The 24,589-nt window shown below is 38.9% G+C and overlaps 1 protein-coding gene across 1 annotated transcript in view; it reads left to right on the forward strand.

The window, feature by feature from the left end:
* Positions 1-371: 371 nt before the first annotated feature.
* Positions 372-24,589, forward strand: part of LOC306874611 (uncharacterized protein) — a gene marked incomplete at its 3' end in the record, with an annotated part of 42,814 nt that continues 18,596 nt past the window's right edge. Inside the window, exons 1-15 of the mRNA XM_079424759.1 lie at positions 372-933; positions 1,597-1,667; positions 3,790-3,894; positions 4,231-4,335; positions 6,076-6,139; positions 9,849-10,044; positions 10,139-11,969; positions 12,777-12,947; positions 13,540-13,657; positions 14,013-14,077; positions 15,640-15,813; positions 15,956-16,126; positions 22,342-22,512; positions 22,664-22,834; positions 23,755-23,849. Coding sequence (XP_079280885.1) covers positions 1,609-1,667; positions 3,790-3,894; positions 4,231-4,335; positions 6,076-6,139; positions 9,849-10,044; positions 10,139-11,969; positions 12,777-12,947; positions 13,540-13,657; positions 14,013-14,077; positions 15,640-15,813; positions 15,956-16,126; positions 22,342-22,512; positions 22,664-22,834; positions 23,755-23,849 — 3,496 coding nt within the window. The 5' untranslated portion in view covers positions 372-933; positions 1,597-1,608. The remainder of the gene's footprint in view (positions 934-1,596; positions 1,668-3,789; positions 3,895-4,230; positions 4,336-6,075; positions 6,140-9,848; positions 10,045-10,138; positions 11,970-12,776; positions 12,948-13,539; positions 13,658-14,012; positions 14,078-15,639; positions 15,814-15,955; positions 16,127-22,341; positions 22,513-22,663; positions 22,835-23,754; positions 23,850-24,589) is intronic.

The following is a 24,589-nucleotide window of genomic DNA, read 5'->3' on the forward strand; positions in this document are numbered from 1 at the left end:
TTCTATGGGACTATTCCTATAGGAATCGTTCCAAAATACGATAGAAATTCCAATTAGAATCCTATACAATTTTCCTATTGGAATCCTTTAGGATTTTTTGACAAGGGAGTGTGAAAATATGCAAATATTTATATTATAGGATTATTAACATGAAAGACTATATTTTGACTCTTTCATTAGACTTGATCAGGTATGTTTTGATTATATTACAGTATGTGTCCTTGCAAGTTGGGGTGGCCTTCATTCGCGACCTTCCTTCCTTCCTTCCTTTTGTCATTGGACAAACGCATACCAATAGAACAATTATGCTATTGTTTGTACTTTAAACAATACTGTCTTTAATAAGATTGCTGACCATCCCACACTCACGAGCTTACAATCAGCGGAAAGAGAGCAGCTGGAACAAGCTATGGAGCCCTTATAGAGACATGATTATGGGAAAAAAAAAAATGTCAATGCTTTTGCGTTCGCTCAAAAAAACTTTGCATTTGCTTGCAAAAAAGAAAAGAAAAACAGGTTGCGTTCTCCCGAGAAACTTAGTGTTTTGTTTACATTATAGGCTATTGTACTTGATAACATCCATGCAGACGCGACACACCCTAAAACGGATGTTCAGGCGTTCTGGGCAGCACTGATGGGGGGCTCTGTCACTAGAGGACGCGCACCGTTAAAAAAGGCTTTAATGTATGTTTTGGAAACGCGCGATCAACCATCTAATAAGGCTTACTATGGAGAATGAAGACGTAAGATTGCCGTTGCTGTTAATCGTTCTCAAAGTTTAGAAACACAATCAGATGATGAAGCTGATTAGCTGAATCTTTCACCAGAGACTGGAATTTGTTTCGAAATCGTACCACGTGATAAGCAACGACGCGCAAAACACAGAAGAACATCGAGCGCTTCAAATACTTCTAAATTATCACGGGACTGCACGTAAGTTTTAATACCTCCTCGATTACAGTTATTTGGTTAAAAAGGTAGGAATGTGAAGCTAATGGATTAGGCCTGTTTTTTATTCCAGAGCGTTGATTAACGTTTGAAGATCATATAACACATTATTGAAAAATGATAAAAAAATACATTATTGAGTTTATTGAAAAGCGTTACTGTAAACGAATAGGCTTAATACATTTCTGAATGTTTTCCCCCTCCGTTTTCTCTGATTCATTTTAGGCTGTTGGTTTGTGATTATGCGAAATCGAAAGTATTTTTTTAAATGAATGAAAAGAGTAAATGTGTGTGTAAATTATATGAAAACTGCAATACTGATAGTACATTTTAAAAAGTCTTGAATGCAGTGCTGTCATGTTTGTTCCTACAGTTGTATTCATATTTTTATGTTGAGGAGATAGAAGCGTGTCTGTTAATCTGTTAAAATATAGTGAATACATTGCAAAATCTCAATATATTTGTTCTATTAAGGTTGTTGCCTATTTGTATTTTTTTAAAATAGCCTGTTTTTTGCTAATTCAACATTCTCATTTTTTTCATCATCAACTATCATGTTATTAATCTCAGTAAGATATCATCTTCTGCAGGTCGTACTGAGCAGCTGATTATCTTCACTGACACCAGTGCTGATGTTTGTTTTGCCAGTTTAGCTGCAGGATGTCAGAGAAGCGAGAAAAGGACTCTCCATCTGAGATGAGTCTCTCAGAGAAACAGAGGTAAGACTGAATCTGTTTTCAGAGAATCACTTTAAACACTATTTAAGTTTAATTAATGAATTTAGTTTTTGTAATGAAAAACCTTTTTAACAGTAATGATTTTTTCCACTTATTGTGGAATAATAAGTGGAAATTTTTTTGTTTTGTTTTGTTTCTAGATCATTGCAGGTTAAAAATGGCTTAAAACTGGCCTAATATTTAATTTACAGGAACATTTATCACAAATAAATGTTTATCAAGTGGTTCTCTAAAATATTAGATTCTGATTGGTCAGTCTGATATTTTCTTATAAAGCTATCTGCATCATCAATAGCAACAGAATATAACAGATCGATCTGGGTATTTCAAGCCAACACTTCTTTCATGTCTCGTATTGTATTTCAAGCTGACACTTTTTTTTATGTCTCTCATATTACAGCAAGGACTCGCTCTCTCATTTCACATCTTGTCTCTCATGACATCTTGCATCTCAGTTGTATTGAAAATGAAACAACCGGTTGGATGTCCATCAGTGTGCACATTTAGTGCATAGTAAACTTAAATAATGCAAAATTTTATTACTTAGAATATAAAAATATACCTGGCAAACAGGACTTGACAATGGCACATGCTAAGAATCACTCTCCCAGTTGTTTAAGACAGCTGGAGAGGTCTCTCAAGTGGTTAGGAGTTGCCAGTAGGGGCATGTGATGGCACTGAGGAGACAGAGATGTAGGCGCACAAATCTTTCAGGAGAGGAAGAATGTTCTTGAAATGTTTGACGACAAGCAGTTAATCAAACGGTTACATTTCCTCAGTTATTCAAAACGAGCAAAGAACATTTACATTACCAAAGAACATCATAACTGACTTCAGTCTAGCGCGAGTATTACATGCTCTTTAAAAAAAACACTTCCTTTATAATCAGTGAAGCTATCTACACTGTATGATGAATAAATCTCTTACCCCTTATTTACACTGCACACGTCTCTGACACGGCCACCTGAACTGATCGCGGCCACTAGTTTCTGAAGCGATTCTCCACGCTGCATCACTAAAGATAGGCGCCTATATTTTTGATGGATGATAATAATAATAATCGTCTTGCTATAGTCAAAGTACGAGTAAATTTCATGAATTCTCAGCACTTAAGACTAAAATGAAATTATGAGAAGCTTGGTAAATACAGGCCCAGACCTGTATGGTTTTAACAGTTGGGCTTGATCGACAGATAAGAGGTCTGTATGCCGGTGTCATTTCCAGTGAGATGTGGTCTGGCATGTCAAGATGTGGAGATGCTGCAGGTTTACATGCCCCTGGGATGTTCATATAGACATGATCTAGAATATTATCGTCCCTGGTCAGGAAATTGATGCACTTGAAAAACTTGGGAAATACTGATTTCAGTTCTACATGATTGAAGTCTCCTGCTACGATCACAACTCCCTCCGAATGTGCATTTAGCTGGCTATTAATAGTGCTGTGCAACTTCTCCAGTGCTGGCCTGACATTAGTCACAGCCAGTTGTGGTATGTAAACAGCGATCACAGAAATAACGTATGTTAACCTTTAGTGAACTTAGTTTCGAGCTACATACAGACAATAAGGGATAAAACTTCACCATTGAAAAACCAAACATAAATACATTCATCTATCTAGTTATGAGAAGAACAAAATCACGGCTATATTAATCACATGCAATCTTTTCTAATAAAACTTACGTGTCTCCTGTCATTTTTTTTTCTTTGTGTCATTAGTGTAAGATTAGACTCACATGTGTTCAGCTCTGTGTCTTTGAGGAGTGTCTGTTCGTTTTACATTACATTGCTCTGTTAGCTAATTCCTCCACTAAGGTTTATGTGATAACTTGACTGGATAAAACAGGAAATCACAGAATGATGACAGATGTCTGTTAAGTTGATTTACTCTTTAGTGAGATCAGTCTTTTCAACAATACAATTACACAGGAAGCCACTAGGAGGCATAAATTCACCAAGAAAAGACAGAACAGGCAACCAAACATAAATAAAACTATATATAGTAGTGAGAAGGGAAATCTTTACCACTATACTGAATTTTATTAAATTAAATCTCTCCAAATGAGACTGAAGTATTTATTTATTTTCTCTCTGGTTTGTGTTAGTGATAGATCAGGCTCACATTTTCCCAGCTCTGTGTCTGTGAAGAGTGACGGGTCACTTGATCATCCACCAAACTTAAGTGAGGAAACATCATCATCTACCAAAAGGTATTTCATGTGTTTTACATTATATTGCTCTGTTAGCTAATTCCTCCACTAAGGTTTATGTGATAACTTGACTGGATAAAACAGGAAATCACAGAATGATGACAGATGTCTGTTAAGTTGATTTACTTTTTAGTGAGATCAGTCTTTTCAACAATACAATTACACAGGAAGCCACTAGGAGGCATAAATTCACCAAGAAAAGACAGAACAGGCAACCAAACATAAATAAAACTATTAGTGAGAAAGGGAAATATACCGCTATACTGAATTTTATTAAATTAAATCTAACCAAATGAGACTGAAGTATTTATTTATTTTCTCTCTGGTTTGTGTTAGTGAAAGATCAGGCTCACATTTTTCCAGCTCTGTGTCTGTGAAGAGTGACGGGTCACTTGATCATCCACCAAACTTAAGTGAGGAAACATCATCATCTACCAAAAGGTATTTCATGTGTTTTACATTATAGTGCTCTGTTAGCTAATTTCTCAGTTGTTGTTTATGTGATGGAAGCTTCTGTCCAATAATATACTTACACAGGCAGCCACTAGAGGGCTCATGAGCATTTTCTCTGTCAGAATGAACAGTAGTTGTTTGTTGAGTATGTTGTACTGGATTAGTAGTTTCAACAGTGAAGAACTGCATGTACTAGAATATATTTAATGTGTTTCTCTAAAAACATTGACAAAAGTAGGTTGACAATTCAAAATCAAAATCTGGAATTCAAAATCAATTTCAAGTCTGGAAATAAACAATGTTCTGAAACATTTAAAACAAATATTTTAATAAAAGAGAAAATCAAAACACAAGCACTTTCACAAATGAATTTAAAGTGTGCATTGAACAATACATTAAATGTAGACTTTGAATAGTGATTTTAAAGTTGAGAATCAATAATAATTAATTAACAATTTGTTCAAATCTAATGTAATGTTCATGAAAAGAAAGGATTGAGATGTATTGTGTTTTATTGATATTCTGTCATTACTGCATTAGAAACTTGGTTTTACCATCAACCCTTATATTTCGCTGATTAGGGTTAGCTCAATGCCAAAATTTTGGCTTCATTATGAGCCCAGAATTGAATACCTCATTATCAATATGAAACTGAAACCTTAGGTGACAAATAAGTGGATAGCTGAATTAATGAAAATGTCATGAAATTCTGCAGCAATAAATGTGTTGCTTGTTTTCAAGCATAAGTATATAAACAACATAAACAGCACATATCAGTGCTGCATACTCATAAAATGTGATACAATTAAAATTGCATGTTTTATTATTGAACGATTATTCAATTACTATCAATGAAATGTACAAGAAGTGCAATCTTACTGTAAGAAGTAACACATTACATAGAACAAGTGGCAGATCTATTAGTTTGCTTTTACATTCCAAGATGTAATGCACAGATCTATACAATATCAGGTTTTTGTCCCATCCATTGCTGTGATTATCACTCAATCATTGCAGTTTTGGATTCAATCCCATATTTAAATAAGTTTGTCAATTCAGAAAACTTGAAATGTGCAGTTAGCAGCATGACACATATTTATATTAAATACAAAATCAAGCAAAGAGCGCTCCCATTATAATCAATGAAGCTCAGCGCTGCAACTTTACTGATGGAGTGTAAACTCCCATTATAATCAATGAAGCCGGCAACACAGCACAATGAATCTCTTAATCTCATCTTTTTTGTAATAAAAGGATTTGTGAACGTGCTGAGCTCTATGAACTTTAAAAAAAAAAAAAATATAATAATTTTATTGATTTCCACGTTAGTAAAATTATAATACTTCATTATTAATTTCTTTACTTCTAAGTGTCAAACCCATAGGCTTTTTTTTTTTTTTGGAAAACTACTGGGAGACCTTTCAATTTCTTTGTTTAGTTGACAACAGGTTTATAAATACTTGCAAAATGATTAATGATATATGTTATCTAGGGCTGCCACTAACGACTATTTTTATTTCGATTAATCTATCGACTAATTTATTGATTAATCTAAATGATTTTAAAAACTGTACAATTAACAGCATTTTACTGTAAAATGACATGAAATGTCTGGTTAGATCTTTTACAGTTTTTCCCTGTATATAGTACAGGAAATTACTGTTAACCTGTTAACAGTTAACAGTTATTACAACATTTTACAGTTGAAATTATACTTATTTTTTACAGTGCAGACATTCAGACCCACAGGAACAAAAAGAATTTCAAAGACAGTGTCCTGTCAATCTTCGAGGTAGGAAAAACACATTTTCACAAATGTTTAAGAACCCATTAGAATTTGAATGAAAGAATGACATGGATGTGTGGAGTCCTGTTCTATTGAATTTCAATGCGTGTAATAGCTCTGTTATTGAGTTCTGTGAGGTTGGGTGTTGGAAGATCTATAACTTTTGCAGCAATATTGGACACCTTTGTGAGTTTGGTCCGGTTTTTAACAGAGAGCATGTTGAAAAAACAGATAGAACAATACAATAGAATTGGCTGAATGATGCTTTGATAAAGTAGCAATAATAATCGAGGAGCAACATTAAGTCCTTCGAGTTTATAAATGACCGACAGTCTTTGGTGACTTTTCTGAATGTCCATAATGTGCTGATCAAAGGTAAGTTTGTTGTCCAATGTTATTCCAAGGTATTTGAAACTGTCCACTATTTCAACTGTTTGATTATGAATGGCAATAGGGTGCTGGGCTGAAGGGTGACTGACTATCAGCTCTTTTGTCTTGCAGACATTGAGATTCAGGTGGTTATCTTCACACCACTGGGCAAAGTGTGTGACAATGGTGTGATAATCCATAACAGAGTTATTGTCTTTGAGCAGGGCAAGAATGGCTGTGTCATCAGAATATTTTAAGTATTTTATGTCGGGTGATGGGCTGATAATGTTGTTTGTGTAAAGTGTGTACAGGAAAGGAGTTAGCATACTGCCCTGCGGTACTCCAGTGTTGATGGTGAGTGGTGAGAGCAGATGATGTAGTTGAACATAGTCAAACTACTTGCTGCCTGTTGCTAAGGAAATTGTGTAAAATACAGGTGCTGAAGGAGGAATGCAGCAGACAGGCTACAGCATCCTCTGTACCTCTTTTAGCCTTGTAGGCAAATTGGAGGGGTCCAGCTGTAAATTGACAGCTGGCAAGATGGTATTCAGCAACAGCTTCTCCAGGCATTTCATAATTATAAATGTGAGGGCAACAGGATGGTAGTGGTTGAGCTCAGCACCTGTGCTGAGATGCCGTCGGGACCTGGCGCCTTGCCCAGCTTACAATACGACTTAGGTGCCCTTGAGCAAGGCACCGAATACTGCAGCATAAATGGCTGCCCACTGTTCCGGGTGTGTGTTCACGGTGTGTGGTGTGTGTTCACTGCTGTGTGTGAGAGCACAAATTCAGAGTATGTCACTTTCATACACATTCCAGCTTGCAGTAGTTAAAGTTCCCCAGAATGAACAGCAGAGCGCCGGAATACCTAGCTAGCTTGTGTTTAGCATCCCCAGCTCAGCTGCTGTATTTGTATTGATTTTAGCACTGGGGGCAACCTAGCTGAGCACAACAACAGGGAATTCCCGAGGCAAATAGTAGGGGCAAAGGGATATAAAAGGATCGGCTGTACACTACCTGTGGTGTACTCTGATGTTGTTACACCACCTGTTGTTGATGTACAAAGCACACCCCACCACCACGCGTCTCCCCCGTTTGCTCAGTTCTGCCCTGCCCTGATTACTGTGAATTTGTCCAGACTGACTTCATTATCAGAGACTGACGTGTGACGTGGTGATGTTACAAATATCCCTGAAGGCCCTCGACATCTGGCGTGTAACAAATCTGTTTTATTGAGGAGTGAACATACGCTTGATAGTATGATGAAGGGGAGATGAGGTTTAAATGGACGTTTCCTAATTCTGCTGTGAATACTTAACGTCTTCCTTCTTTTCCTCGGCGGAAGCTCCGGTGGTAAAACCACATCAGACTTGATGTTACACAGCAATGAGGTAGTAAAAGGTGTAGTAAAAGCACATCACGGCTATAGATGAGTAACCTGTTACCATGGTCTGTCGAGTGTGCGAGGTTCCTGCAGATCAGCCATGCCGTTAAGATTAGGATAATAATAATCGCCTTGTAATGATGAATCATTGTTCATCCAGCCAAGTATAAATTAACATAAAAACACTTAGAGACTCAAGAACGTACAGTTAACACTCATAAACAAGTTAAATAAGTTAAACAGAGTCAAAACAGTGTCAAACAGAGTATAGACTGTGCTGTCACAGCAGAGCATGCGCCATCAGAAGTAAGTTGTAGATTAAAAGTAAAAAAGTAGTGGTCATAAAGATGGTAAAGATGAATTATCAGAATGTTTTCTGTAGATAAAATCTAGCTGGTTGCCTGATTTTTGAGTACCAGTTATGCAAAGTCACTGAATATCAAATGAGGCTATGAGAGAATGGAAGTCTGCAGCGTAAGACCTCTCTAGATGAATGTTGAAGTTGCTGAAGGCTTCAAGTGGCTGCCATCATCGAGGAATGAGGACAGCAACCCATCCAGTTCCTCTATGAAGGTGCTCAATAGACCTGGGAGTGGGGGGATACATTACCACAATATGGAGTTTTACATGAGTTGTGACAGTAACAGCATTGCATTCCAAACACTATTGCATAAGAGTAAGTGGAATATTCCCTGTTAGAAATGAAAATAGCACTACCCCCACTTCTCCCAACCTAATGGGGGGTTGGGGGATGGTGTGAGAGAAGGAGAAGTTGTCAGAGAGAACAACAGTGGTTGCTGTGTCCTCTGGACAAATCCAGGACTCAGTCAAGACCAAGATACTGACTAAGCAGCAAAGGCCAGAATGAAATCAGCACAGAGGTGCAGATAGGATGCAGGTTTGCAGGTTTGGATTGCCTTCTGCATTTGATGTTACAGACAATACTTGAAGCACTTTTTTAATGTGGGAAAAGAGAGGGTGTAAAGAAAATGGACTGAATCGCAGAACAGTTTGCCATTTAAAGGGATAGTTCACCCAAAAATGAAAATTCTGTCATTAATTACTCACCCTCATGTCGTTCAAAACCCGTAAGACCTTCGTTCATCTTAGGAACAAATGAAGATATTTTTGATGGAATCTGAGAGCTCTTTGACCCTCCCTTAGACGGCAATGTAATTACCACGATCAAAGCACAGAAACTTAGCAAGAACATTGGTAAAATAGTCCATGTGACATCAGCCATTTTGGAGAGTACCCCAGATCATAATAAATGTAATGAGCATTATTTATGTTCAGCATGCACGCGCTGTCTACTGAACATAAACAATGCTGATTACGATCAGTGAAAGCATGCACATGCTGAATGTAAAAAACGCTCATTACGTTCTGGGGTACTCTCCAAAATGGTGAAAGACTGTAACACGGGGAGAAGAATTGTTGAATAAATTATGCTACTATTGTTTTTTTTGCTCGCAAAAAGTATTCTGATGTCCTTGCTACGTTTCTGTGCTTTGATCTTGGTAATTACATTGGTGTCTATGGGAGGGTCAGAGAGCTCTCAGATTCCATCAAAAATATTTAAATTTGTGTTACAAAGATGAATGAAGGTCTTACAGATATGGTATGACATGAGGGTGAGTAATTAATAACAGAATTTTCTTTTTTTTTTTTTTGTAAACTAACCCTTTAAGTGCAGTAACTAGCAATACGACGACAACAAACTTATTTTTAGCTAATGGCTATTACACTAATTTCAAATAATTTCAGCCAAAATACAAATTGATGAGTTCAAAAATGAGAGTACAAAATATAAATAAGCAGTAAATGAATTAATCCTTCCCAGCAACAAATATTCTAAACAACCTTAAAAAAGAAACACGCTATTAAGCAAACACTTTTGCGCTGTCCAGCACTTATGCAGTCTCCACTGATTGAGCACTTCTCCTTTTTCTTGCTTTGTAGGATCTTGAGACCAAAATAATCGAATTTCTGAAAGATGAGTTGGAGAAGTTTAAGAAAATATTACAAAAAGAGAACATGCAATACTTTGTGGAGGACTTTAATAAGAATAGATGCAGTATCAAGGAAATAGCTCTTGATCTCACACTCTACTTCTTGAGAGAAATGAATCAAGATCAAGCTGCTGATACTCTAGAAGGTAAGAGACTCATGACCATCTGTTATATTGCCTTTGATAAACGTAGGAGAGAAAATTCTGATACAAATATCTGTATTTTTCTTCTGGTGTTTAGATGAGCTGGTTTTCATTCATCAGCTAAAATGTAACCTAAAGAAGAAATATCAATGTGTGTTTGAAGGAATTGCAAAACAAGGTGACTCTACACTTCTGAATAACATCTACACAGATCTCTATATCACTCAGGGTGGTAGTGAACACATTAATATTGAACATGAGGTAAGACAGATTGAAGTTACTTCCAGGCATCATGAATCACAAGAGATACAGGTTGAATGCACAAAGATGTTTCAAGCTCCTGAACAAGACAAGGAGGTCAGAACTGCACTGACAAAAGGAGTTGCTGGCATCGGAAAATCAGTGTCTGTGCAAAAGTTTGTTCTGGATTGGGCTGATGGAAAAGAAAATCAAGATATCAGCTTCATATTTCCGCTTCCATTTAGAGAGTTGAACTTAAAGGAGAAAGAATCACAAAGCTTGACAAGTATTATAAGTCAGTTTTTCCCAGAAACAAAAACACTGAACTTTAAAAGAAGGAATCAGTTCAAAATCATGTTCATCCTTGATGGTTTGGATGAATGTCGTCTTCCTCTAAACTTTGAGGGTAATGAGACATGGTCTGATATATCATCACCAGCATCTCTGGATGTTCTCCTGACAAACCTCATCAAGGGAAATCTGCTTCCTTCTGCTCTCATCTGGATCACCACCAGACCAGCAGCTGCCAGTAAGATTCCTCCTGACTGTATCGACCGGGTGACAGAGGTCAGAGGATTCAATGATGCACAAAAAGAAGAATACTTCAAAAAAAGATTCACTGATCAGGATCTGGCCAGTGAAATCATTGATCATGTAAAAAAATCAAAGAGTCTCTTTATAATGTGCCACATCCCAGTCTTCTGCTGGATTTCAGCCACTGTTCTCCAGAATATTTTGGAGGAGAAAAGAAATTATGATCTGAAAAACAATCAGGCTGATGATGCCTCCAAAACACTGCAGGAATCAAATACTGAAGACATTCCTAAAACTCTGACACAAATGTACACACACTTTCTCCGCTTTCAGATCCTGCAGAGCAGACGAAAGTATGATGGAGAATATAGACCAAATGTTTTTTGGGATAAAGATGCCATCCTTTCACTGGGGAAACTGGCATTTCATCAGCTGGAAAGAAATAACCTGATCTTTTATGACACAGACCTGGAAGCATGTGGTATTGACATCTATAAGGCATCAGTGTATTCAGGCATGTGTACCCAGATCTTTAAGGAGGAAACAGGGATCATTCTTGGTACCATGTACTGCTTTGTTCACTTGAGCATTCAGGAGTTTATTGCAGCCCTTTATGCACATCTGTTTCTAGACATCAACAAGAAAAGTGTGTTTGTTCATGAGTCTACAGAACACGAAAACAAAAATGAAGCCATGATTGATTTGCTCAAGACTGCAGTGGACAAAGCACTCGAGAGTGACAGTGGACACCTGGATCTTTTTCTTCGTTTCCTCCTTGGTCTGTCACTCCAGTCCAATCGACTACTTTTACAAGGTCTGTTGACACAGCAAGAAGGCATTGACCAGAGCAAAAAGGAAGTAGTTCAGTACATCAAGCAGAAATTAGAGGATAATTTGTCTCCAGAGAGATCTATCAATCTGTTCTACTGTCTGAATGAACTGAATGATCAAACTCTGGTGAAAGAGATTCAGACCCACCTTAGTAAAGGAAGTCTGTCATCTTCTGATCTTTCACCTGCCCAGTGGTCTGCTTTGGCCTTTGTGTTGTTGACATCAGAGGAGGAGCTGGAGGAGTTTGAGCTTCAGAAATTCAAGAAATCAGACGAGTGTCTCATTAGATTATCGGCAGTCATCAAAACAACCAAAAGAGCTTTGTAAGTCATTTATTTTTATTTTGTCATGTTTTGCTCTCAATTAAAAAAACATTTTTCTACATTGATCTATAGCAGGTTTGAACACCCCTGATCTACACTGATTCTTAACCATATACCATATATAAATTAATGATATTTTTATGGGTGAATTACATTTTTTAATCCCAAAATTAATTTAATCCTAAAGTTTAATCATCAAGACACTTATTAAGATGAAAGAGATAGCACTTTAAATGTATGATTGATTATTAATGCTATAAACCTTAAATTTTATCGTTTTAATCAAGAATGCTATTATTTATGAACTGTATCTCTTTATCAATTAAAGTCTAATATAGTAAAAGTATTAGTTTTTTGAAGAGTAATATCATTGCAGCTCACAATACTCATATAATTTTTACTGTTCATATAAAAATAATTGGTATAAATTTAATGTTTGTATTTAACAAATATATTACATGTATCTAATTCTGTGGTGTGCTTTATTTATCTTGTAGGCTAAATGATTGTAACCTTACAGACAAAAGCTGTCCAGCTCTAGCTGCAGTTCTTGGATCAGATACCAGTCTGAAAGAACTGAATATGAACAATAACAATCTGCGGGATTCAGGAGTAAAGCATCTCTGCACTGGACTGAAGAGTGTAAATTGCAAATTAGAGATACTGAGGTAAATTTTGTGACAATCCCGTGTTGAGTACGAATTCAGATCCATCTGTTAAATTGGAGCTGGTTAGTCTGCCATAGAAAGGATGGCAGACTAACCATATTATCTTGTAGGATGGCAGACTAACCAGATTATTTTGTAGGCTAAATGATTGTAACCTTACAGACAAAAGCTGTCCAGCTCTAGCTGCAGTTCTTGGATCAGATACCAGTCTGAAAGAACTGAATATGAACAATAACAATCTGCGGGATTCAGGAGTAAAGCATCTCTGCACTGGACTGAAGAGTGTAAATTGCAAATTAGAGATACTGAGGTAAATTTTGTGACAATCCCGTGTTGAGTACGAATTCAGATCCATCTGTTAAATTGGAGCTGGTTAGTCTGCCATAGAAAGGATGGCAGAACTGCTTTAGCTCAGTGGAATTTGTAGACTTTCCAACATGAACTGTATATTCCAGGTCCTACCACAACATTTCGATGGGATTTAAGTGTGGACCTTTATTAGGTCAAATCAAAACTTTCATTTCCAACATGAACTGTATATTCCAGGTCCTACCACAACATTTCGATGGGATTTAAGTGTGGACCTTTATTAGGTCAAATCAAAACTTTCATTTTCTTGCTTTTCACCATTTTGTGGTCACTTGTATGCTTTGGATCATTCAGGTGAAATACTTTCACCCATGTAGGGTTTTAGATAAATTAACCCTTGTAAATGACTGTAAACTGGAGATTCTCATGTGTGTTGATGTTTAAAATATTAAAGGTTACTGGGCCTTTTGTATTCAGTTGTCAGTTTTCTTTGCAAATTACTGTACAAAGAACAAAATATAATTCACTTTATGGGCAAATAATGAAGAGGTAATTTTTAGAATAATCAGTTGATTCTTTCATTCCTGTTCTAGACTTTCAAACTGCAGTATCACTGAAGAAGGTTATAAAGCTCTGGCTTCAGCTCTGAGATCAAACCCTTCACACCTGATAGAGCTGGATCTCACAGGAAATGATCCTGGACAATCAGGAGTGAAGCAGCTCGATGATTTACTACAGGATCCAAACTGTCAACTGAAGACACTGAGGTGTGATAATTCAAAATAAGTTATATGCAGTTGAACTGATTCTTGAAATATTATTTTACTGTTGCATTAAAGTAAATTCAAGAAAAATCCTTTAACATAGTTTGAGAATCACCAAGTTTAGTTAAGAACTATATTGAGTCCCACTTGATTTTCCCTTCTGCAGGTTTTTGGTTCCTGCTGCAGATGAAGCCTGTCAGTATGTGACTGGAATTGTGGGTAAAAACCCATTATTCCTGAGAGAGCTGAATCTGAGTGGGCGTGAACTAGGAGACTTGAAACAGCTTGTTCCTCTACTGCAGGATAAACACTGTACACTCAACACACTGATGTGGGTATTCGACTGCATTGGTGCTAAGATTATTGAGTGGGAATAAACGAGAAAACTCAGGAATATAGGCAAGGTATAGGAATTGTAGATAGGGCAGGACAGAAGTAGGGAAGATATTGTTACGGGGCGAACAAGACGTGAGACGTGAGGATCCATTTGCAAGCTTTATTCAAAGGCAAGTTGAAACAGACATGGGTCAAATATTGGCAAACAGGTATATAAATGGCAAGACAAAGAGTAGTCCTAGGGCAAGCGTGGGTCTTCGATTGGCGAACAATATCCAACAGAGGCAAGGCAAGAGAGATAATCCAGGAACACAGCAATAATCCAAACAAAATGCAAACAAAATCCGACCGGCAAGGCAAAGGGTTAATCCAGGAAACACGGGCAGGTATCAAACACGAGAGAACTAACAAGGCAAAACTATAACAACTGAGAGGGCTCTGTAGAGTAGCTATCGCTAGGATATATGCTAAACAATACTCGGCAGAGAGGAAGCGGAAGTCCATGGTTTATGTAGGGTGTGTGATCAGTGCAATCAGCTGTGTGATCAATGCAATCAGCTGTGTGTGTCATCAGTGAATGGATGATGGGAATTGTAGTCTAAGGTGGCGTGCAACAGTTAGTGTAGTGCAAGAGTCCCTGTGGTGAATGAGTGACCTCTGGTGTTGAGTTAACGGAAGTTTGTAGATTCATGACAGATATGTTTTTTGTTGGAGAATTCAAAATACAGATTGGAAAAACTGAATTGTGGAAATTTAGATAATTGAATATATACATGTTAATATTCATTTGTAAAGGTACATTTTAAGTAATGACAAAAGTTATTGAGCAAGTATGCAAATATGTCAGCAAGTACATGAACTGTCCCCTTGTCTTACCTTGATCCACAACAGTAGTCTTCTAATAATGATTTATAAATTGAGCTGTCAGGTTTAATTTTGCAGTAAATGCCAATTTGGTGTCATTTGTCTTTGCGTGGTTACATCACTGATTGTAAATGTCTTGTTTGCATACTGAGGTTGCTGCAGTGGTTGCATCTTGTTTTTACAATAGTTGCCTAGAATTTTAACTTGTCATCTAGCTGGCTGCTTAATATAAAAACCACTGGAAACCACAGAGATTCCAAAACAATGCGATTCATCTGAGATTTTTTTTGGGTTGTGTATTTGTATTATAATAATGTTATGAGCAAGAATAACATCTTTTTTAGACTTTCAGACTGCAGTATCACTGAAGAAGGTTATAAATCTCTGGCTTCGGCTCTGAGATCAAACCCTTCATACCTGATAGAGCTGGATCTCAGAGGAAATTATCCTGGACAATCAGGAGTGAAGCAGCTCAATGATTTACTACAGGATGATTCCTGTAAATTAAAGGCCATCAGGTAATAAACGTTGAAATATTTAAAACTAAACCACGGATGTGAAATCAGCTGTATATCAACAGATAGAGCAGTCAAATGGACCAATGTGGAATAGGAATGATGTGAACTCAATTAAATCGCAATTTCTGAGAAATTCAACAGATGACAGATTTTATGGCAAAAATAATGCAAAAATCATAAATGACCTAAAATTCTCATCTACATCCTGTAGGTTTCTGAAAAGTCCTGCCGCACAGGAAGCATGTGATTATCTCACTGAAGTTCTAGGTACAAGTCCATTAGTACTGAAAGAACTGGATCTGAGTGAAGTTAAATTAGGAGACCTGGACGGGGAGAAACTCTCTGCTCTTTTGATGGACTCTCATAGCAAACTGGAGAAAATTAAGTGGGTGATGTTATGCTTTAAAAAATTGTTATGCTTTTTTTATGTTTTAAAAGACTGCCAGTCACATGTGTGAGCAGATATGAAGAGCTGTTCATCTGATGTGTGTTAAATACAATAACTAATGCTGTTTTATTCTGTTCAGGCTGAATAATGGTAGGCTGACAGTGAAAAGCTGTTCAGTTCTAGCTACTCTTCTCTCCTCCAAAACCAACCTGAAAGAGATGAACCTGAACAACAGCCGTCTGCTGGACTCAGGAGTCAAAGAGATCTGTGAGGGACTGAAGAATTCTGTGTGTGAGCTGAAGATACTCAAGTAAGTACATTTCATCAACAGCTACATCAAATGCCACAGCAATTAGATTACTGTTGCTCATTGGCTGATTATGGGAATATTATTATTTCTTTTAATCTCCTCCAGACGTTGGAAGAATGTGAGATTACCAGTTTTACATTTACATTACATTTACATTTAGTCATTTAGCAGACATTTTTATCCAAAGCGACTTACAAATGAGGATAATTGGAGCAATCAAAACCAACAAAAGAGCAACAACATGCAAGTGTTGTGACAAGTCTCAGTTAGCCTAACGCAGTACATGTAGCAATGGGTTTTTTTTGTTTGTTTTTTTGTTTTTTAAAGAAAACGAGTAGATAGAACAGGGATGGGCAACTTCGGGCACTGTCCTGCAGAGTTTAGCTCAGGGGTGCCCAATCCTGTTTCTGGCAATTGACTGTCCTGCAAATTTAGCTCCAACTCTAATCAAACTTACCTGCCTTTAATTTTAAAACGATCCTGAAGACCTTAATTAGTTGCTTCAGGTGTGTTTTGGTTAGAGTTACAGGAGCAGGATTGGGCATCCCTGATTTAGCTCCAACCCTAATCAAACACGCCCAAACCAGCTAATCAAGGTCTTCAAGATCACTAGAAAGCTACAGGTAGGTGTGTTTGATTAGGGTTGGAGCTAAACTCTGCAGGAAAGTGGCCCTCCAGGACCGAAGTTGCCCATCCCTGAGATAGAATATAGAAAAAAGAAACCTAGTGTTTTTTTTAAAGAAACAAGTAGATAGAATAGAAAAAAGAAAGCTAGTGTTAGTTTTTCAAGAAAAGCTAGCAGTTAGAGAATAAATATGCAATTTATAGAGGGTCAAGTGTGCGCTTTTTATAAATAAAAAGAAGACAGATAGATAAAATAGAATTAGAATAGAGAGTGGAAGAGTTAGAGGGTCAAATAAAGATGGAAGAGATGTGTTTTTAGCGGTTTCTTGAAGATGGCTAAGGATTTAGCTGCTCGGATTGATTGGGCATGTCATTCCACCAGGTGGGAACAGTTAATGATAAAGTCAGTGAAAGTGATTTTGTGCCTCTTTGGGATGGCACAATAATGCGTCATTCACTTGCAGAACGCAAGCTTCTAGAGGGCACATAGGTCTGAAGTAGGCATGGAACGATAACCGGTTTCAAGGTATACCGCGGTTTGGAAAAGTCATGGTTTCAAAACCACAAACATTTTTCATTATACCATTTCTGCGGTATGCACAGTTTTTTTACGTATCATCAAAGACGGACAGTGCAGGACTCCCTCGGTTGTGAGCAGTGAAGAGCGAACGAGTCACACGGCCCCTCCTCCTCCAGTTGGTGCGAGCAGTCAGTGAGAGTCACCTGTGTGTATGATAATGGCCGAAGTAGATGAACCCCTGGAACTTTTTCCCCCAGTCAAAATACACGAAGTCTGCCATATGGGAATTTTTCCGGTAACGTAGACTAATCATAATGATGTTCCGTACAGATGACGTTTTAGCACAGATCGCTAAATAAATACTTCCAGGTTTTACATAAACTATATATCTGTGTCATCTTCATTTCTCCCTCTTCCACCCCTGATCAAGACAGAGACCATAATAATAAAATAATAATTGTTTACATCTGTTCAAAATCACGACATTTAAAAAACAATCTTTGCCACTGTTAGAGTGTTGTACGGAGAGAGACCGTCTGTGTGTGTGACACACTCCTGCTCTCACTCTCTCTCTCCTTGTGTGTATGTGCACACATCCTCGTACCTCACCGTTCCAAATTTTATCTGGGAAAGATGAACATTCCTGCATCATAACTTGGACTAAAAGATGAATGTGTAGAAAGTGAGCATGTCTCCAAAAACCTTGTTGAGCTGCAGGTTTAATAACTGCTTTTGGAATTATTATTTTGTTTTATTATTATTTATATGGATTTTTTTTTTTTTTTACAGAAAATTATTTATTTTCTGATTATTGTTGAGCTGCAGGTATAGGCTCACTTAAGTGACTGAAGAGAATTCAATTATTTAGCTTGACATGTTTACTGTTACAAAATGTTCTATATGTTTCTTAAAAATAAAATATATTGTGTACAGTGGGAAAAAAAGTTGTTGTTTTCTACCTAGACATTTAAAAATAACATATTTTAGACCTGTAATGGCAATACTGTGATACCGTGATATTTTTTATCTAAGGTTATCATATAGTGAGAATCTCATCTCGTAGTCTGAAGAACTGAATTTAGGTAAACGGGTGCAGAGCCAGAAGTGGTTTTGTAGGCAAACATTAATGCCTTGAATTTCATGTGTGCAGCTATTGGTAACTATATTTTGTAACTAAAACTAAAATGAAAGAAGAGCATTTGTTAACTGCACAAAAATAGAAGTAAACACAACCGGAAAAAAAAAGATTTAAACTCAAATAACAAGTATGAAAGTGAAATATATAGATCACTTAAAAACTTAATTTGTTTTTGTTAAGCAGTGTATTATAAAATTTGACACATTCAAATCTTTCTTCCATGAAACATGAAAAATATACAAAAGTGTGTTTATTGTGGTACTATTATAAAGATATAGAAGTACATTATATATAACCCATAGTAATCACCTGTTTTCTTCATATTCATTGTATCACTTAACTCCTTCCCTGCCACTGTCCTAATTTGTGAGACAAAGCTTCACTGCCATTGACGGAGTTGTCCAGCTTTCTGTGGTTTCACTTTTATTTGGTAGAAGACACTATTATGCATCTTCTGAAAGAGTATTAAATCTCTGGATCAAACCACATGAAAAGAAGAAGCAGAAATAATTCCAGTGTCCTGTGCGAGCCTTCTGCGCCCCTTGGGGTAGGCCAGGGCTAACAGCAGGAAGGCCAGTTATTGTTGTCTTAGCACTACCCACACAGTGAGTTTGGATACACTGGGAAAACATATCCATTTTATTTAGAACAGGAGCGTTGTGGAAGCCCCATCATTCCCGATGGAACTTTCAGGTGGCATTTACACATGTGCATTACCACTTAGATATACATGGAAGATTTAGAGGAGGTTGTAACCCCTTTGCAGGGATGGCAGAAAAGTCTGCCTGGAAACACACCAGACATGGAGTTTCCAGAGGTCCAGATGTGGGTGCCACAAGGTTCCCCGTCTCTGAGAAAGTAGATCCTTCCTCAGATGAATCCGCAACGGTCGTGATGTTGTCTGTATGGACCAGTACATGCTTGCCTCATACAGTGGGGAAAATATTATTTGATCCCCTGCTGATTTTGTACGTTTTTCCACTGACAAAGAAATGATCAGTCTATAATTTTAATGGTAGGTTTATTTAAACAGTGAGAGACAGAACAACCATAACAAGTCCCGTGAAGGACTGAAATCCTGCAGCGCCCGCAAGGTCCCCCTGCTCAAGAAAATACATGTACAGGCCTGTCTGAAGTTCGCCAATGATTGCCAAGAAGAACTGGGTGAAAGTGCTGTGGTCAGATGAGACCAAAATCGAGCTCTTTGGCATCAACTCAACTCGCAATGTTCGGAGGAATGCTGCCTATGACCCCAAGAACACCATCCCCACCGTCAAACATGGCGGTGGAAACATTATGCTTTGGGGGTGTTTTTCTGCTAAGGGGACAGGACAACTGCACCGCAGCAAAGGGACGATGTACCGACAGGATTTTTTTGGTGTTATTCTGTCTCTCACTGTTAAAATAAACCTACCATTAAAATTATAGACTGATAATTTCTTTGTCAGTGGGCAAACGTACAAAATCATCAGGGGATCAAATTATTATTTTCCCCACTGTATGTGCCCTTTGAGACGGTTCAATGCAAGGCACACAGCTAACAACTCTAGACAATTGATATGCCACTGCAGTTGGGGGCCTGTCCACACCCCGAGACTGCTTGCCCATTGTATGTGGCCCCCCAGCCGGTGGTGGAGGCATCCGTGTGTACCACAGAATGTCTTTAGACCTGCTCCAGGGGCACTTCTGCCCAAAGAAACGCAAGGTCTGACTACAAAGTAAAGGTTTGGCGGCAAGCCAGTGTGACAGGCCAGTGAAGCTGCCATATGCCCCAGGAGCCTCTGAAATTGTTTCAGTGGGACCGCCGTCCTGCCTTTGAATGAATTTAAGCAGTTCAACACTGACTGAGCACTTTCCTCTGTAATGTTATTCTCTTTTTTATTCTCTCGGCCCGTCCACAACTCTCCGTGCCCTCTTGGGATCCAGACACAGCCAGAGATGGCGCTCCTGTACCACAAGCGTGGATATTGCACGACCCAGAGAACTTGCGGTGACCTTCGTTGCTCAATGTGCCAAGGTCAGTTACGGTTTGGAGCTCTTTCAGAACTTCCGGATCATGACCACCCTTATGCAGGTCCTTCCTTGCTTTAGCCTGGTGGACCTGCAGTAACGCCATAGCGTGTAGGGCAGAGGCAGCTTCTCCACAGGCCGCAAAAAACTGGTCAGACAAGACGAGTACCTACTGGCCCAGGAGGGGAGTCATGGTTTGCCCTGCCATATGGTGGTGGGATTAGTACACAACTGCATCACTACTAACCAATCCAATGGGGGGGGGGGGGGATCTTTGTATACCCCCAAGCTGCACCACCGTTGAGAGTGGTGAGGGAGGAGGAGCACACAGGCTGGCTTCTGGCAGTAATAGGTGCCGTCCACAACCTGGTAAGCTCCTCATGCACCTCTGGGAAGAAAGGCATTGGAGCAGGGTGCAGCGCAAGCCACCCCGAGAAACCAATCGCCCAACCTCTAGGGCTCAGGACATGGTGGAGGTTTCCACTCGAGCCCTACCCCCTGGCGACCCGGACATGCATGAACATCATCTCTGGATCCGATTCAGGCATTGTCACTGTCCCGGAAGCCCTCTGATGCAGCAATTGACATCCGATTGTCGGGAGGAGCCCCAAAGGATACGGCTTGTATGCTTGTTTTAGAGGGCTCAGCACATTCTTCGGGCAGCTCAACTGGCTGCAGAGTGCTAGCGGAGTGACAGTCCCTCTGAGGTTGCTTCCTCTGAGGGGTAGCCATCACTGTGATCCTCAGACCGCCCGAGCTATTGCCTGAAGTAGTCCTCCCCTGACTTCTGCCAGGTAGAGAACTAGATCAAGGCAGAGGCACTGGAACTCTGCCCCTTTTGAGGAAGTGGAACCTGGTCATCAACTCTGAGATGGTCATATTCCCACAATGAGAACATGACTCATCAACGACCTTAGCCTCAATGCACTTAATGCTCAGGCATGCGAGGCAGCGATTGTGACCGTCACCCAGCGCCAGGTAACGACCTCATCCAGAAACACACGGGTGGAACAACATCTATACCAAGAGGCAATGTCGTCTTTACAAAGACACAGCGTCGAGTTGGTACAGACGCAACGTCATCTTTAAAAAGACACGCCCACCCGTGAATGCTCTTTTAAGGAAAAAGGCTCTTTTAGCGTGCTGAAGCGCACAGGTGAGATGGAACACAAACGGGGTAGTTCAGCCTGATGTGTGCAACCCACTCGACATAGGAAAACGACCACCGCTGTAGCGCCATTCCACCAACATGAAGAAGCTCCCTTAGAGCGTGCTGAACTCATCTCATTCACAAACGAAGCTTGGTAAAAGCAGAACAATTGAAACCGCTTGGCTCCAAAGTGAAATGATGAGTATGCGTTGCACCTGCTGCCTATTTATACTCGCGCTACGATCAGCGGCAGCTGGATGCAATCATTGCATGCCAGTGTGCATTGGCTTGTTTAGTTTACACTCAAAATAGATTGGGCTCTATAGCGAGATCCCCAATTCGTCGGTCATCAATATGACATCGAAAGTGACTGACTGAAAGGGAACTACAATGTTAATTTAAATTCTTGTTTTTATTGTTTGTAGACTTTCAGACTGCAGTATCACTGAAGAAGGTTATACAGCACTGGCTTCAGCTCTGAGATCAAACCCTTCACACCTGATAGAGCTGGATCTCACAGGAAATGATCCTGGACAATCAGGAGTGAAGGAGCTCAATGATTTACTACAAGATCCAAACTATCAACTGAAGACACTGAGGTGAATGTTATAAAAAATAATAACATTCAATAGTCTTAAACCCATTATAGCTGAAAGACAATAAAACCTTCAAAAAAGACATTTCTAAAAGCTTTGGAATGATTAAAAGCCATTTTACAAGTTTGTGAAAATAAAATGTATGGCAAGCAATGTCAATATATTTCCTTTCATCAGGTTTTTGGGTCCGGCTTCTGATGAAGCTTGTCAGTATGTGACTGGAATTGTGGGTAAAAACCCATTACTCCTGAGACAGCTGAATCTGAGTTTACGTGAACTAGGAGACACACAAATGAATCGGATCGCTGCTCTACTGCAGGATAAACATTGTAAACTCAACACACTGATGTGAGTATTTTTAGTTCAGAGTATTTTTATTTTTTGCTCATAAAATAGTTTAAATCAAGTGACAAAATCAGTTCTCAGGAATCACTTAATACTGGCACCAAGTACTCAAGCACACTGTATTTGTAATTCTCCCTCCTGTTTAATATTTTAGGCTGTGTGATTGTGGTCTAACAGAGGAAAGCTGTTCAGCTCTCGCTAAAGTCCTGAGATCAAACTCCAGTCTGAAAGAGCTTGACATGAGCAACAATAATCTGCAGAATTCAGGAGTGGAGAAACTCCAGAATGGTTTAGAAGATACAAACTGCACACTGGAGAACCTGAGGTGAGTTTAATGAACGCTGTGTTTGGTTTTAATAATGTTATTATCTTTTGTTCAAAGTTAACATTACTGTAGAAAACTGCATAGACCTTCTCTGTACAGAAGAGGAAATACGTGTGTATTTGAGGTTTTACATCATAAAACTCTTTCACTGATATTAAGTTTAGAAAATAGATCTGATTAGATAATAGATTTGGTCATTTCAAACTTCTTTTCTCTAGACTTTCAAACTGCAGTATTTCTGAAGATGGTTATAAAGCTCTGGCTTCAGCTCTGAGATCAAACCCTTCACACCTGATAGAGCTGGATCTCACAGGAAATGATCCTGGACAATCAGGAGTGGAGGAGCTCAATGATTTACTACAGGATCCAAACTGTAAACTGAAGACACTGAGGTGGGAGATGATGAAATAATACAAAATAGATTACATACATGTGAATTATTTATAGATATATGTATTATTTCCCTAATAAAGTAAGGTACACAGTTTGTTTCATCAAAAAATTTTAAAATCATTAAATATGAAAAATCAGATGGTGCCATTTAGGCTGGCTGTAGAGTCTTCAGCCGGGAGCCACCCATTATTGATGTTTGGCTCCTTTCATCCAAGAACATCTCTGGGTGGTGGAGCAGTGGTAGGGACGTCTCCCTACTGTCCCCTGCAGTCAGTTCTATGATCCTTCTCTCCCCAACATCTTGTCCTTTCTCTGAAGCCAGAGCCAGTAGCTCTTTTCCTCTGCCAGATCTTTTAGTGCCTTTGACAACTTTGTGCCTCTGATACCGAGAGACTTCAGGAGATGTTGAGTGGAGGTACCAATGAAGCCTCGACAGCCAACTTCCATTGGATAGGTGCAAGCACTCTAACCTACCTCTTTGCACGTGACTGAGAGATCTGTGTACTTCTCCTTCTTCCTCTCAAAAGCAGCCTTCAAGCCGTCTTCCCATTGCACAGTCAGTTCAACTATGATGACTGTTCTTGTGATAGTAGACCAGAGCAAGATGTCTGGCCAGTGGGAGGTTACGGTGTCTGCTGAGGGAACTTCAACTGGTGGTCAAAATCAGCTCTAAGCTTCCAGTTGCCTCTGGGTCATAGCAGGGACCACTCCTTTGTGGTGCTACCAAGCTCCTCAGCCCCATGCCTCACAAACTGGTTCAGGCCATGAGATGTTTATTGAAATGTTCAAAGTAAAACGTTAAGGTCTCTGCACATTGAGTCCGAAATTTTCGCATGCATTTTTTCGCTTTCGCAATCTTAAAAATTTGTCACACACAGAGACCTTGCACACTGAGTCCGATGCGTTTTAATTAATCCGTTGCGAAAAAATTCGCAAAACTATACAAAATGTCTTCAAGCAGTGAGGATGATTTTGTTGTCCTCTCTCTTTTGAAAAAAAGAAAAAGGAAATATTGGGTCCATCCAATCCTTAGATTACGCAGAGGGGAAGGAGAGTTCCACCTCCTTATCAAAGAGCTGCGGGATTATCCTGAGAGATTCAAAGTTTATTTCAGGATGTCAGTGCCTCAGTTTGATACTTTGCTAGCGATACTGAATCCACATATTAAAAAGAAGACCACCAATTTCCATGAACCAATTTATCCTGAACAGAGACTGTCTGAGGTATGGATACACCCACAGACACACACACACACCGAACTGCGGCATCGGAAAGGTGCGCGCCAGGCATAAAAAATAGGCTACAGCAGTTCTTTATATTCTGTATCTTTGTATTCCGCAATTTGTTTGTCATAAAGTGCTC

This window comes from Barbus barbus (genome assembly GCF_936440315.1).
Source record: "Barbus barbus genome assembly, chromosome: 9".
Classification (NCBI taxonomy): domain Eukaryota; kingdom Metazoa; phylum Chordata; class Actinopteri; order Cypriniformes; family Cyprinidae; genus Barbus; species Barbus barbus.